At 39.6% G+C, this 15772-nt stretch overlaps 2 protein-coding genes across 2 annotated transcripts; both read left to right on the forward strand.

The window, feature by feature from the left end:
• LOC144471982 (uncharacterized) lies at nucleotides 1-1965 on the forward strand. Its single transcript, XM_078184610.1, has one exon. The coding sequence runs from the start codon at nucleotides 1-3 to the stop codon at nucleotides 1963-1965; it is 1965 nt and encodes a 654-aa protein (XP_078040736.1).
• Nucleotides 1966-6461: 4496 nt separating this feature from the next.
• Nucleotides 6462-15477, forward strand: LOC144473027 (glucose dehydrogenase [FAD, quinone]). Its single transcript, XM_078186561.1, has 4 exons — nucleotides 6462-6686; nucleotides 10106-10474; nucleotides 12329-13220; nucleotides 14189-15477. Exons 2-4 carry the CDS (start codon nucleotides 10136-10138, stop codon nucleotides 14857-14859), a joined length of 1902 nt encoding a protein of 633 aa, XP_078042687.1. The 5' UTR covers nucleotides 6462-6686; nucleotides 10106-10135; the 3' UTR covers nucleotides 14860-15477.
• The last annotated feature ends 295 nt before the right edge of the window (nucleotides 15478-15772 follow it).

A 15772-nucleotide genomic window follows, 5' to 3' on the forward strand; every position in this document is an offset into this window, starting at 1 on the left:
ATGACACAGGTAGAATCACCCGACAATTCTTTCGGTTTCTATCTGCCACACCACGCCGTCATCAAACCCACCAGCTCGACGACGAAATGTCGAGTTGTGTTCGATGCGTCGGCTAAATCGGACACCGGTATCTCGTTAAACGATACGCTCGAAATCGGCCCGACGATTCAGGACGACCTCTTCCCTTTACTATTAAGATTTCGAACACACGCATACGTCCTAACCGGAGATATTGAGAAAATGTATCGCCAGTTTCTCATTCGTCCCGAAGATCGTCCGTATCAATGGATTCTTTGGCGGAACGAGCAAAATGAAATTGCGACGTACGAGCTCAATACAGTCACCTTCGGTATAGTTTCAGCCCCATATTTGACAATCCGGTGTTTGCACCAATTAGCAAACGACGAATCGGACGAGTATCCCGCGGCATTCGAGGTCATTAAAAGGGACATTTACGTTGATGATCTTTTGACCGGTGCTGGAACATTCCGCGAAGCCCTTAAATTACGCAATGGTGTTATTAATTTGTTAAAAAAGGGGGGACTCAATATTCGACAGTGGGTATCAAACGATCCAAATTTGTTATCAGGATTATCGGAAGACCAAATTCATCCGAAATATTTCGGCGATGAATCCGTTAAGACCCTCGGCGTAATCTGGAGTCCGCGTGACGATTCAATTAGATACACCGTATCAATTGACAACAGGCAAACACATACCAAACGCACGATCCTTTCGACTATTGCCAAAATATTTGTTCCGTTAGGTCTCCTTGGACCCGTAACGGTAAGCGCAAAGATACTTATGCAACGTTTGTGGCAACTGCGGCTAGATTGGGACGAATCCTTACCTGCAGACATCCAAACCGAGTGGTTGAATTACCAAGCGCAATTAAAGTTCTTAAAAGATTTCACCGTTCCACGGCACATTTCGCAACACGAAGTTAAACAAATCGAAATGCATGGTTTTTGCGACGCTAGTGAGCGCGCATACGGAGCCAACATTTATTTACGCACTATATCCATGTCTGGAGATATCGCAGTTCATCTAATTTATGCCAAATCCCGCGTAGTTCCGCTAAAAACCGTTAGTTTAGCGCGACTAGAGTTATGTGGAGCTAAATTACTTGCCGAACTGTTTACCAATGTTAAACAAATAATTCGAACGGAGATCCACTCTACGGTATTGTGGACGGATTCTACAATTGTTCTGCATTGGTTGCAACGGTCTCCGAATACATTGAAGACTTTCGTCGCGAACCGAGTTGCAGACATTCAGGAAAGAACAGACATTAAGACATGGCGACATATTCGATCGATCGATAATCCTGCCGATTTACTTTCACGTGGTCCGAATGTTAAAAATTTCATGACAAACAGTCTCTGGCGTTATGGACCATCGTGGCTGAAATTAGATGAAGCATTTTGGCCAAATTCGCATTTCGAAATGCCAGAAGTTTTACCGGAGGTACGAAAACTTACATGTTTAGTCTCCACAGTCATAGAACCGTTGGAATTTATAAATAAATATTCGTGCATCCGTCGTTTAACTAGAATCATCGCTTATTGTCTACGTTTCGTATCGAGACCTCGAGTTACTCGACGTCTTTCTGTCGAGGAATTACAACGCGCAAAAGAGAAAATCATCTCACTTACTCAGCAGCAATCGTTTGCTCAAGAATTGCACGATTTAAAAACAGGATCGCAATTAAATTCAAAGAGCAAGTTGCTGCCATTATCACCGTTTATCGACGAAAGAGGCATTTTACGTGTTGGAGGTCGTCTGCAAAATTCAAATTTACCGTTTAAACAAATGCATCCCATTCTCCTTCCAAAAAGTAATCACATTACCGAGTTCATTATTCGCGAATCTCACGTGCAAAATTATCATTCTGGTTTGACAGCGACTCTGTACCACGTTCGTCAATTGTATTGGCCCATCGATGGGAAAAACATAACACGATGACTAATTATGTCATGGGGAATCTACCTGCCACTAGAGTATCAGAATCCCGACCTTTCACGAACGTCGGAGTTGATTGTCGTGGTCCTTTTTATATAAAGGAGCGACGATACCGCAACCGTAATCGTATAAAGATTTATGTTACCGTCTTTGTTTGCTTTGCGACGAAGGCCGTACATTTGGAAGTCGTTAGCGACATGAGCTCGGAAGCCTTTTTAGCCGCATTAAAACGTTTTATTGCACGAAGCGGCCTTTGTCGGAACATTTATTCAGATAACGGTACCAATTTTGTCGGCGCCAAAAATGAAATGACGGATTTGCTTCGGATTTTGAGCGAAAGGGAAGAAATCCGTCAGTATATCATAGAAAAAGAGATCACGTGGCATTTCATGCCTCCGTTGTCTCCTCATTTCGGGGGTTGTGGGAGGCAGTAGTAAGATCGTTTAAGCACCACCTACGTCGCGTTGTCGGAGACGAATTGTTTACTTTTGAACAATTTGCGACCTTCACTACAGAAATCGAGGCAATCCTGAATTCACGTCCCTTGACACCCCTTTCTTCCGACCCTAACGACCTATCCGCCTTGACTCCCGGTCATTTCTTAATTGGTGGCGTAATGACGAGCATGCCAGAAGCCGATATTACCAAAACAGCTACCAATCGACTTTCCACCTGGCAACGCATCCAAAAGATGAAACAGGACTTTTGGAACCGGTGGCACAAGGAATACATCAACCACCTTAACGTACGAGCAAAATGGACAAAGGGTTCGCATCAGATCAAGGAAGGGACGATTGTCGTGTTACGGGACGACAACTTACCACCACAGCAATGGACTATTGGAAAGGTCGTCGAGGTTCATCCAGGCAAGGATGACATAATACGCGCGGTAACTGTACGCACAGCTAACGGCACGTACAAGCGTAACATTCGACACCTCGCACTTTTGCCGATCGAGCCCGAAAAAACTTAATTTTCGATCTATAATATCTTGTTTGTACAGCGTCTCCTTTGTTAACATTTACGCGCATTTATATTCGTTAGTTTTACGCGTTTTGAGAATATCTCGTATTTTTTCTCCCTCGTTTTTTTTTTGCGTTATTTTGTATATCGATTTTTTATATTTTAGTTTGATAAGCGTTTACGTTCACGTCATCTGACGTTCCATTCGATGTATCGTGATTAATTATAGTTGCGGATTCGTTTTGAACTACCTGTATAGTTCAACGGGGGGAGCATGTACGGTCCCGAAAGGATACATGCCGCCGTCCCCATAAACGACGGGTGTGAACGACCCGTTTAAGCTCTCAACGTTTCGAGGCTAGCTTTGTTTTTTATTAGAGTAACAACATTATTTTCTTGTGGAGGGTTTTCTATTTCATTCACGAACATCAAATTACAAAAACTGTTTCGAACAAAAGTTGTGCACTGTTTTACGTAAACTATGATTCAGAAATAAAAAATACAGGTTTATGTTTAAAAAAGAAAAACAAAATGACATTGAACTAACCACACAAATCATCACGCATTAAAAAGCTATTAATATCATTTGAATTCCCACTCAAAATACTAAAGAACATGTGTTAGTTTGTTTTTTTTAGAAAATCATGTGCCTGGGAGATTTGTTATAATCTCAACTTAAATGGGGTAACCTGTATATTCATATACATACTTCGAATCGTAAGAATGACGTTCGAAATGTATTATACTGTATAGTATACTGTACATAAGTAGGACCATGGTAACCATGGCGATTTAGATCTACGGGGACTGCAGACTTCTATGCACTACTATGTGCACTACTTCTGAAAAATATCGTTAAATAGTTGATTAAGGTGGCGTTGCTGCAACGTAATCAGTACTTGTACGTCACTAACAACGTGAAACTTATTGAGATAAGAAATGCTCTGAGAGCTGTGGCGATGTCTGTGGTTCTGTTTTATGAGCTACAATTCAGTTTCGATAGAGTTTATATTTAATAAAGTCGCTGGAAGGATGTAAAGCTACGATACGGCCGCTCATGAAGCCACATCTCACGGACAAATCTTAAGACTGGTGTGGCCTAACACATTCGAACACAGTGTTTGAAATAAGATTCCGATTTTTTGCATTCTGTGTTCACGCAGAACTCTGAAATCTTAATGCTAGTTAGCGATATTAATAAGGCCTTAGATGCTGGACATCTTTGATCTCTTTTAGTTAACGTAACCGTGTTTTCATGTTCACGTTAAAAAAAGAACAGGATGAAAACTCCCAGTGCTGCCGATGTTTTGGTATTATTGAGTTGTGTGGAAAGTTATTTCGTCTTCTTACCAATTAACTTCGATCATTTTTTTAAGCAACCAACTTCATTCGAAACAGTATTTTGTCATTGTAGATCTCGACAACTGATATTTCATAATTTATTTGTAAAAAATCTTGTTTAATTCTCGGCAATTACTATTTTATACTATCCAAACATAATTGCATTTTTATAGTATACAAACATATTTAATATGCAAACCAAATTGCATTTTTATAATATCTCGGCATATTTTGATATTTTTTATGCTGCTCAATTAAAAAATAATTGTCTGAAAAAAGAAAGAAATTTCTTTTATTCAACGAAGAATAAGAGGCGATTATTTAATATTTATTTTACTCGTCTATGAATTATATTCAATATGAATTAACGTATTGATTTAACTATTTTATCATCGTTCTGATAACTGTAATATCTCATGCTCTTAGGGGTCTGTCTCTTTATTAACAAGATCAATTGTTTTTTGCAAAACGAAATCAATTTCCGAAAGACCCAATATTAGCATTGCGAAAACTGTTAATTGTATTCTTTTTTCGAATAGGATAAGGAATGAAATGGTGGAACAGTTACTTATGATTGTCTGTAAAAGAAAACCAAAGATTAAATAACAGAGATTAAATAACATATGTTGTCGGTAGGGGGATACATTTCAGTGCTCGCGCGAACAGATCGACCGTAGTGCACACTGATTTATGCAGTAATTATGAAATACTCTAATTTATTTTCAGAATGTATATTACAAGATTAATGTATACTTATTTACGGTAACTTACATGTTAGGATGCGGACTGTCAATCTATACCAAAAAAAAAACAATGAGCTTATTAATGTTCGACAATGGGCTCATAGTGACGACGGCAGAGACGCCTCATTAATAATCCCTACAGAATAAGATAATAATATATAAAATCAACAATAGTATATATTAAAGGCATTAATCTTCTACTTGTCAAGCGCTATACTTTAACATATCGACAGTGCATTATAGAGCAAGATAGCTGCCGCATTTTTATCTACATTACACCTTGCTAAGTTTCCAACACTTGACATATCTAATATAATCATGGCTAATCATCAATATTCAAATTGAAAACTATTTGCATTACATTTACTACATGTATATCGCGGTTTACGCGCGTTTTGTACACACTATACATATTAATTGTGATGTTTCTCAATGAAATAAAAAAACCGTTGTACGAATACACTATATTATAATTGTAATGCTGAATTAAAATATATCAATAATTATAATTGGACTAAACGACTTCAATTTCTTAGATAAAGGGACCAGTCTACTGAGCCGTAACTAGAGCCATAACTCGCTTTTTTTTTAATTTTTCCGTTATTTAGAGTGACGAAAAAAACTAAAAAATTCTCATTTTTAAATCTTTTTATCGGAGGCTATAACGAAAATTGAAGAAATGCGTTCGTAGATTTCGACAGCTTATATGCATGTTGAAAACTTCATCGAAATCGATTGACTTTGCTTAACAATTAAAGATCGCTGAAATCGCACTTTTGTCCGGATTTTTTACCCTTCCGACCAATAAATGTGAGAAAAAGAAAATTTTAGAAATCTTTTAGCGCTTGCAACTTGATTTTGCGTTAATACACGCGTAAGTTACGCATATAAGTTACCGAGATCAACAAAATGCATTTTCTAAATTTTCAATACAGACTCAGACTTTTTTCACAAAGTTAAAAAACGAGAATTTTTATTTCGCGTTGACGCTCTAAGCAATAGCAAAATGGTAACAAAGTAGTTTTAGTCATTATTTAGTATACTAGTCCCTCTATCATCTAAAAAAAAACTCAAATCATTTACTCCAGTTTTAAGAAAGCTATCGCGTTTTACAAAACGTCTGAATATTAATAGGAGATCTCTATAGAAAACGGTATAGAATGCGTGTTACAACAAGGGATCGAAGAAACTTGAAAGTGACACGAATTCGTTTTAAAAGAACAATATTTTGTTTCTCATAGGTCGCGGATATACTCAATCAAAATAAGTTCTCAACTGTAATGCAAAGTATCGAGACGGATGCTAATACAAATATTTAATATCGTCAGTATCTGCATCGGCAAATTTAACGCGGAGGAAACTGACAAGGAGTGGAAAGAGATTAGATAAATACAGTCCGGACAAGTTATAATACCAAAGTGGACGCCGTTTTACTTTCAGATGGTGCGCTCACCTTCGACACGACGGATATACTGCGTTCAGTATCGGGAAGTGACTCCTTGAATTTTTTTTTTTCTTTTTTTTATTATTATTAACGCAAATTTAACTTCCAAGAGGAAGTTATTGTGCGACGTGTGTACAAAGGTTTTCTTATAACAATAGGTTACATTACTCCTTGAATTTGACAGCCAACCTTGGTATCGTAACTCGTCATTTTGGATCGGTTCTATGAATTAGGTTGGTGCCAGCAAATTGAATTCAGCGCAAGAATAATATTTTGTGAATTAATCTAAACAACTAGGTGCTACAAAGACACTTCAAAATGTTTTTAGGATCCTTACCAAACTAACTAGAGTGCCATAATATGTTTTGTGGAAATCGGTTTTGTGAATTAGTTATGTATCGAGCGAAATGGTGTTTGCAAGATAATGTAACCAGCTGCTTGCTACAAAAATTTTCTAAAGTATTAGGTGCACCGGAAAATTCTGTCTGCGAAGTGAAAGAATATAATCAATTTTTCGTACATTTCATAATATTTATTATACAATTTAATTTCGTTGCCTACGACCTCTAGCCAGCGTGATGGCAATCTGTAAGTAACATTTCTGAAAAATATATGTATCAAATGAGCATATGCATACTTATTAAAAGTCGATATGACATCATCCGACAGAACTTTCCGATGGATCTAATATTTATAACATTGACAATCAACGCAAGTACCAGGATTTGTCATTTTCGATTAATTTTGTGAATTCGTTTGGTCTTGGTGATGTAGAATTGCGCAAAGAAGAGCATCGTGCTTTAGCAATGTGCTTTAAGAGCAAAGAAATACAGTTATTAAAAGTCGAACTTTGAATATAATAAAAGCGTTACGTATGTTCCGTCCTGAGCATAGAGCCCCAAGGACGACATCAGAATAGTTTTTGCAACAAGTGCAGTCAGTTAGAATCGTTTTTGCAACAAGTGCAGCCAGTTTAGAATCGTTTTTACATCGAAGACAGCCAGTTTAGAATCGTTCTTGCACCGAGATAGCAAGATCAAAGAATCATTTCACTATTGTGAATCGCGACGTCAATTATATCGAGATTAGCTACAACTGCAGCTAAGTCCTCATTGCGCTCTTTAGCAGAAAGAGCTGAAGTGCAGATAAATTCATTAAACCCGCTAGGTATCTATGGGCACCCCCGCTAAGGTACATTCGGGTACAAGATTATCGCGAACAATTCAACCAAAAACACCAAAGAATTAAGTCTTGCGAAAATCATTCAATTGTTTGACCCGTTGAGTTTACTCAGGCCGGTTATTATCAGGGCAAAGACAATAACGCAAATGCTTTGGAAATCCAATTTAGGATGGGAGGTTGTGTTACCATCAGACATACAAAAACTTTGGGAAACTTATAGGCAACAAGTAACAACGTTAAATGAGTTTTCAATGTCGCGAGAAATATCAATATACAATTACAATGACGTGCGGTTACGTGAATCTTGCGATGGAAATGAGACAGCGTACGGGGCTTGCATTAACATAAGGTCAAGCGACGCTGAAAACCGCGTCAAATTAGTGTTCATTAACGCGAAATCAAGAATTGCTCCGTTAGAAGGTATATCAATACCTAGATTAGAATCATGCGCGGCATTACTGCTAGCTAAGAACCATCAAACAGTTTCAAAGGCTTTAAACATTCGAGTGAACAAGGTACACTTCTGCTCAAATTCAACAAGTACCTCGCTTTGGATTAGAATAGGACCGCACACATTAAAAACATTCGTAACAAATAGGGTCGCGAAAATTCAAAAAATCGCGAAGGATTACGACTGTACACATATCTACATATGTGATATCCACAGATAATCTCGCTGATAGTCTCTCGCGTGGCCAACTACCTGGCGATTTCTTAATGAACCGTTTATGGTTGACCGGGCCTACCTGGCTTTCCGAATTACCGGCGGATTGGACTTCGATACCAATCCCTAAGATTGATATACCGGAGCAAGGTCTTATTGTTGACTTAACTGCAGAAATAATTAGCTCAGCCGCTCTCGGGTATAATCAGAAATATCCAATACTCCTCGCGCGGTCAGGTCGTAGACCTTCTTTAATATTCGAATGCGGGCACAAAGGACAATCGCATACCTGCATATTACGCACATTACACGCGGTTAGACAAGAGGCTAATTGGCCTATTGACGGCAAAAATTCAGCACGGTATATCATCCGCAAACAGATACGTGATTTTAAAGTTAATCAATCGAACACAGTAGAATATTTTAGGGAAAATCTACCTAGAGATAGGACTGTGGCAACGAGACCGTTTTAAGTAACGGGAGTAGATCGCTGTTGGTCACTTTGTATTAAAGAAAAAGGGCACCGAAATACAAACGGGGTCAAGGTTTATCTAGTAGGGTTCGTTTGGGTTAGAACTAAGGCGGTTCACCGGGAGATAGTAAGTGAACTGTCGATCGAAGCCTTTACTACCACTTTGAAGGGATTATTTTCGAGGCATGATTATGCTAGCCCAATGTATTCGAACAATGCAACGTATTTGTATCAGTACGTAAATAATGAAAATATGTCGTGGCATTTCTCAACGCCGAGATCTCCTCATTTTGGAGGACTGTGGAAGACTCGCGTCAAAGCGTTCAAACATCATCTGCACCGTACAGATGGAGATGCGCGGTTTTCATGTGAGCCATTTTACACGTGCGTGGTTGAGATTGAAGCAGTTTTAAATTCTCAACCGCTAACACCATTATCCTTGGATCCCTATATCCTTACAGCCCTCACTCCAGCTCACTTCCTGATAGGTGAGTCATTAACGACTTCTCCGGAACCAGATAAAAACAGGTATCGCTTCCAATCGATGAACGGTATGGGAGCAAATCCAAAAATACAAACATTTTTGGACTCATTGGTGCAACGAGTACCTAAACGTGCTAATCAACCGGAACAAATGGCGCATCATCCGAACCAGGCATCTACACAGTGGATCCTTGGTTTTACCGAACGAAGACAAACTACCACCTATGGAGTGGAGATCAGAACGCATAGTGGAAAACCACCCTGGCAAGAACAATATCATTCGCGTAGTCACTGTAAAGATCGCGAATGGCGTGTACAAGCGAAGCGTGCGATCTCTCCTTTCAGTAACGATAGAATAATCGAACTATTTGTATATTAAAAGAAACTATAGTAGAACTATATTAATATAGGCACATTGGTATAGTCAGTTCGCATTAGTTTGGATTAGTTTGTCAAGTATTATCAGTAAGCATACAGAATAATCTTTACAGCTCTAACATTCTAGTTTAGACAAGCGGTATCAATCAAGCGGTAATAATCAGTAATATTATTTTTCCAAAATATTGTAAACATTTAAATAATTTCCGGGACAAACAATATACTCCTGAAGCGACAAATAAAATTTTCAACTACTACTTTTCTACGCTTTAAGAGGCTAAACTAAAAAGACAAGTTTATCGTAAAAAAACGATTATACAGGGTGCTCAGCTAAAGTAACCTATCTAAATGTACAAGAAATATTCGTGGCATAATTTCAATGGTATCGAAGTTGAGATATCATGGTCAAATTTTTTTCTTGTCCTAATAAATATACAATTTTCCTTTCAAAATTTGTTTATGTCTCTTTACAGATTTGCTTCTGACTGTTCAACCACAAAAACATGGAAAGCTGTATGTCGGCAAGCTGCAGCGCAGCATTGTCACCGCTGCCACCTAATCTTTTCTCGCAGCTGGTCAACGTGCTCTTGCTCTCGCAATGTGCTTTGGATCGAAGCGCGGATTATCCAGCGGATCGTACGGCAGAAGTTCTAACGAAAAATGATTTCGATTTTGTGATTGTTGGAGGCGGGACTGCGGGCTCCGTGCTAGCCCGACGACTAGCGGAGGTGGACGACTGGGATGTTTTGTTGATCGAAGCTGGGGAGGATCCTAGTCCCACCAGTGAAGTTCCTGGATTTCTGACGATTCTACCCGACACTGCTGAAGACTATTCTTATAAGGTATGGACAGCATTGTTTAACAAAAAGATCAATCTGTGCTTCTGATGAATTGTTAAGGATTCTACGTCTTGCTGTGTCTGTCGTGTCACTGACCATCGTTTGTCACTGCAACTACCGGTTGCCTAACAGTAGCTTTTAACTATTAGAGTGACCCATAAGTTTCCTCTTTTTTTCTAGCCATAGTTTCTTATTTTTTCTTTTGATAGAGTTTCACTCTTTGACCTAATATCCCGCGACAACTGACCGGAGTATCTAAATTTCGGAGGATCTATTGTATCTCATATACATACAGAATGATTCATAAATTAATAATGCCTCATAATTAATAAAATTATGCCGGATAATATTTTGCTAATCGATCAATATGCATTACTTTGTACTTACTCTTGCAATTCCTTCAAATTCTGTATGTATACCAACTCAGTTAACACCATAATAATAATAATGTATGGAACTTCCCAATTCGCTTGCATTTTAGACATTTTCGTCATGCTAGTAGGTTGGTGCATATGAAATGTCGGATGTTTAAGTAAATACGTATACATAAAACTGTATATCTTTTTTCAAAACCTGTTGATTTAATCAAAATATGCCCCGTTTGCTTTCCTACACCCTTTTCAACAAGATATCAATACAGAAATGCCTGTATTAAACAAATTCTGATCTTTAGAATTAATGAACTCTGATATGGAATATTTCAGACTGTCTTCATTTATATCCCTTTGCGGACGGCGGCGCTCGACGGGCGAGCTTCGCTGTGGACGAAGGGTATTGGAGCGCGCAGTATTTTGGGCGGATATATCCGCCAGCCGTCCGCTAAGGGATATACTATTTAGTCCGTAAAGGCTCGGGCAGATTTTGAGCAGTTTTAGGACGGTGTTGCCATTACACGTTGTTCGGCTGAAGAAAGTGACAGCGACCTGTCATAAATAATGCCGGGATTAAGAGAAATAGAACGAACCCTAGCATGAAAAACGTAAACACTTGAGTTTTTCTTCTCTGACGTCAGCGATAAGACGTTGCCAGTAGGTTCGCCCTCGGCGCGTGGCTGTTCCATTACAAACCACGCGAAGCATGTTGACCAGCTCTGCGCTTGCATTTTACCGTATTTTCGTAACTTCCCCTCTACCTCTCGGACATTAGAGACCCTTAGCGGACGGCTGGCGGATATATCCGCCCAAAATACTGCGGGCTCCAATACCCGTCGTCCACAGCGGCGCTCGCCCGTCGAGCGCTATAAATCGAAATAAATCTTCTGGCTTATAGTATTTCTATCTTATGCGATAAAGTGCATTTTATTAGGTTGATGCATATGAATACTATATACTATTTATCCTGCATGAACACTATATACTATTTATCCCGTAAAACTGTCCTGAATGTTTAAAATAGCGAAAGTCGCTTGGCGAAAGATCTATATTTTATAAAATTTTATATTTTACTGCATTTAATTTCACAATTGTTTTGTACGACGCATGCGTAGTTTTTATGGGCTAAACAGTATGTAAATGGAGACAGTCTGATAAATTCCATACTATAGTTCATTGATCCGAAAAATCAGAATTTCTTGAAGACAGACATCTATGAATTAAACTCGCGTTGGGAAAAGTGTATTGAAATAAAGCGGGTGCATTTTAATTAAATCAATAGCTTTTGAAAAAAGATATGCAGTTTTATATACTCGCTTAAAAATCCGATATTTCATACGCACTAACCTAATATAAACGTTCACTTCTCTCCTATATTGCAAATATGACATACTTGCAGTGGAATGGGCAGTTATTGTGATTACGAATGCATATCATGCGACGTCTTCCAAGAAGGAAACTAAGGCATAATGAACTTTCTTTCCAGGCGGAACCACAGCCTGGATTTTGCCAGGGCAACATAAACAAACGATGCAGTTGGCGCAAGGGTAAGGCCCTTGGCGGCAGTTCGGTCATAAACGCCATGTTACACGTGTTCGGCAATGACAGAGACTATAACCAGTGGGAGGAGCAAGGCAACGAGGGATGGGGCTACGAGAATATGCTGCGATACCTTCGGAAGGCAACCAACTGTCCGCCAGAGTATGTAGCAGAGTTCGGTGACAGGCATTGCGGAACGAACGGTCCAATGAGCATTAGGAATTACAATTACTCTGACACAATCCAACAAGAACTTTTCCTAGAGGCAGCCCGGGAGATGGGTATAGGTGTGCTGGAGCCTATAGTTAGCGACCGCTACATTGGCATCGGGAGGGCCTTCGGTACCATGGACAATGGGCAGCGGATGAACATTGCCAAGGCGTTTCTGTCTCCCATCAAGGACAAAAAGAATTTGTACGTAATAAAGTCAAGCAGAGCTGACAAAGTCCTGTTGAAAGGCGACAAAGCAGTGGGCGTTCGTGTGACGTCAGATGGCCGGACCATAGACTTAACCGCCTCCAAGGAAGTCATCCTATCAGCGGGCAGCATCGGCAGTCCACAATTGTTGATGCTTTCTGGAATTGGGCCTAAAGAGCATCTACGTGACATGGGAATCAAGGTGGTGGCTGATTTACCGGTAGGCAAGAACCTCCAGGATCACGTGATCTGGTTGGGCATGATGATTGGCTACACGAATGAGACAATGGCCCCACCCAAGTCCTCGTTTGCCTTGGATCTAGCCTATAACTACTTGGTCCACAAGACGGGAGAGCTCGCTGCGGTATGCGTCAACCTAATGGGATTTGCTAATTTGCAGGACCTTGCACGAGATTCGGAGAGTAAGTATAGCAATTAAACATACTTTATGTAGGGTGTTCGCTACGTATTGTACTAATGGTTGTTCGGAAATGCTAAGTATTAGGTAGCAGTTTGAACGTTTCTTGACAAGAAGTATTCTTATCTTTTATTCCAAACTAAAGCACTGATGATAGCATTTACTGACAAGGAGAGTTCACGACATCGAGGACACCAAGTTTCTGGAATAATTAAATTTTAATTGTAAACATCTGAAAAAACTATTGTTTGAAGCTTTAGTAGTATATATTCGTAAACACAGAAGCTCGATGTATAGCGATGCTAAAAAATGTCTATGAATCCGAAAATAGGGATATCTGAGATCATGCGAAGTAACATTTCTTTAGCGCAAATGCAATCTGCGCCTTTATTTACGAGTTATTATCGAAAAATAGTGACAAATGAGAAGCACGCTCGGCTGATGAAAGGCGTCAAGTCAATGAACAGAACAAGACTTCGTCCGTTCGTTGGCTCAACCGTCTCGCGCCAGCCCTACACGCCTCTCGTTGGTCATTGTTTATCGTGAATAACTCGTAAACAAAACCGCGGATTGTATTTGCACTAAGAAAAAAGTTATTTCAAATGATTGCGAGTGACTTTTGTGGTGATTATTTTTTAGCACTTTCATGTCAATTACTTCTTTTACATCGGTATTGCAAGGATAGAACGGAATTGGTAATAGCAACAATAATTAATAAATCATGGGCGGGATATAACAGTAGATGCTAAAATAGTGACCTTCAAAATTTTGTCTACCAAATCACCAATTTTTCATTATAATACTCTACGGTCATCTTTTTCAGAGTTTTCAAGACTATTCTCTTCACAAATTGCAATTTCTTCGATATTCTAGCTTGTTTGTTCTCAATCGTGTCAAATTCTCAATCGAACAAATACATTCAGACGCGCGCAATAACATGGCCTTGATATAACCTTGATCTTGTATTCGCAGAAACATACACCGGATCTTCGAAGTATCCGGACATCCAGTTTCACTTCGGCCACTTCCCAAGATGGCTGGCGCTGAAAATAGCCAGCGTGTACGGCTTGGTCAACGCGAATGAGGGGATAGTGCAGGAGGCGACGAAAATGATCATGGATAGCGATATTGTACTGGTAGGCAGCACGCTACTGCAACCTAAGAGCAGAGGAGTCCTCGAGCTGCGCAGCACCGACCCAGCGGACTCTATGAAAATTTACGCGAACTACTTCGCGGAGAGAGAGGACCTCGAAACTTTGTTGAAGTCGGTAGACTTTATCAAGGCTCTGACGCAGACTCCCACGTTGAAGAAGTATAAAATGACGTTGAGACACATGGACCTGCCCGGGTGCAGGGACAAGCTGCCTGATTCTCAAGAATACTGGGAGTGCAGCATCCGGCAAATAGCTACCAGCGTCTACCATGCTGCCGGTACTGCCAAGATGGGAAGGAAAGACGACCCTACTGCTGTGGTAGATTCTAGGTTAAGGGTGCATGGCGTGCAAAGTCTGAGAGTGATCGACGCGTCAATCATGCCGACCATCGTCAGTGGGAACATCAACTCGCCAACTATGACGATCGCTGAGAAGGGTGCCGATATGGTGAAAGAAGATTGGATGAAGGATGGGCACACTGAGCTGTGATATGATAGTTATACTATTACACGATTAAATTTACATGGACAGAATTAATTTTACATAAATTGACTTGTACGAGCATTGGCCCGACAAAGTAAGGGAATGGATAACACGCTATTCCAAAATTGTTTCAATCAAAGAAAGTAAGAAATTCCTGAGGTCATTTTAAGAGATCTTTTTCTTAGCAGATAATATTCTCCGTGATTTGTCTAACGAGTTGTCAACGATGAACACCAACCAGTGATAGAGCATGTACGGCTGTTTCACCGGCTTCACTTTATCGAGCGCGATGTCAAATTACGTACAACGGAACACACCAGCTGTACTCGCATTTCGAGTGGCCAATGTTTTTCGTTAATAACTCGTTAACAAAGCAACGTTGGAGATTGCGTTTATGATTGCGCTTGTTATATTTCCTTCTACAGTCTGTTGTTATTATTATAATGATTGTTATTATTATTATTATTATTATTATTATTATTATTATTATTATTAGATCTTACTTTAAATTGGTGTGCATCACTCAACTCCGATGATCCCTGATAATATGTACATCATACATATGTATATCATATAATCAAAATCGCTAAAAAGATCTAAATAAATATATGCTTATTATTTTTACGAAGCTGTATAATATAGTTGCGTGTGATACTCCGTAAACATATTGTTGACAGAACACGGCGACCAGTAATAAATAAACGCGCATTAAAGATCGATAATATTATCAACCGTGTTACGTACGGAGATTTTCTCCTGACGTTTTTCCTTTCTTCTCGAAGGCATACGCTAAATAACGTCGGCGGGGAACAACGGTCCTTTCATTCTAAAAATAGAACACCCAATCTACCACACATCCCCGATTCTTAGACCCATCCGCGGCGTGATTTCGGTCACGTAGGCCCAGCCCCCACTACCG

The sequence above is a fragment of the Augochlora pura genome, chromosome 7 (assembly GCF_028453695.1).
Source record: "Augochlora pura isolate Apur16 chromosome 7, APUR_v2.2.1, whole genome shotgun sequence".
NCBI lineage: Eukaryota > Metazoa > Arthropoda > Insecta > Hymenoptera > Halictidae > Augochlora > Augochlora pura.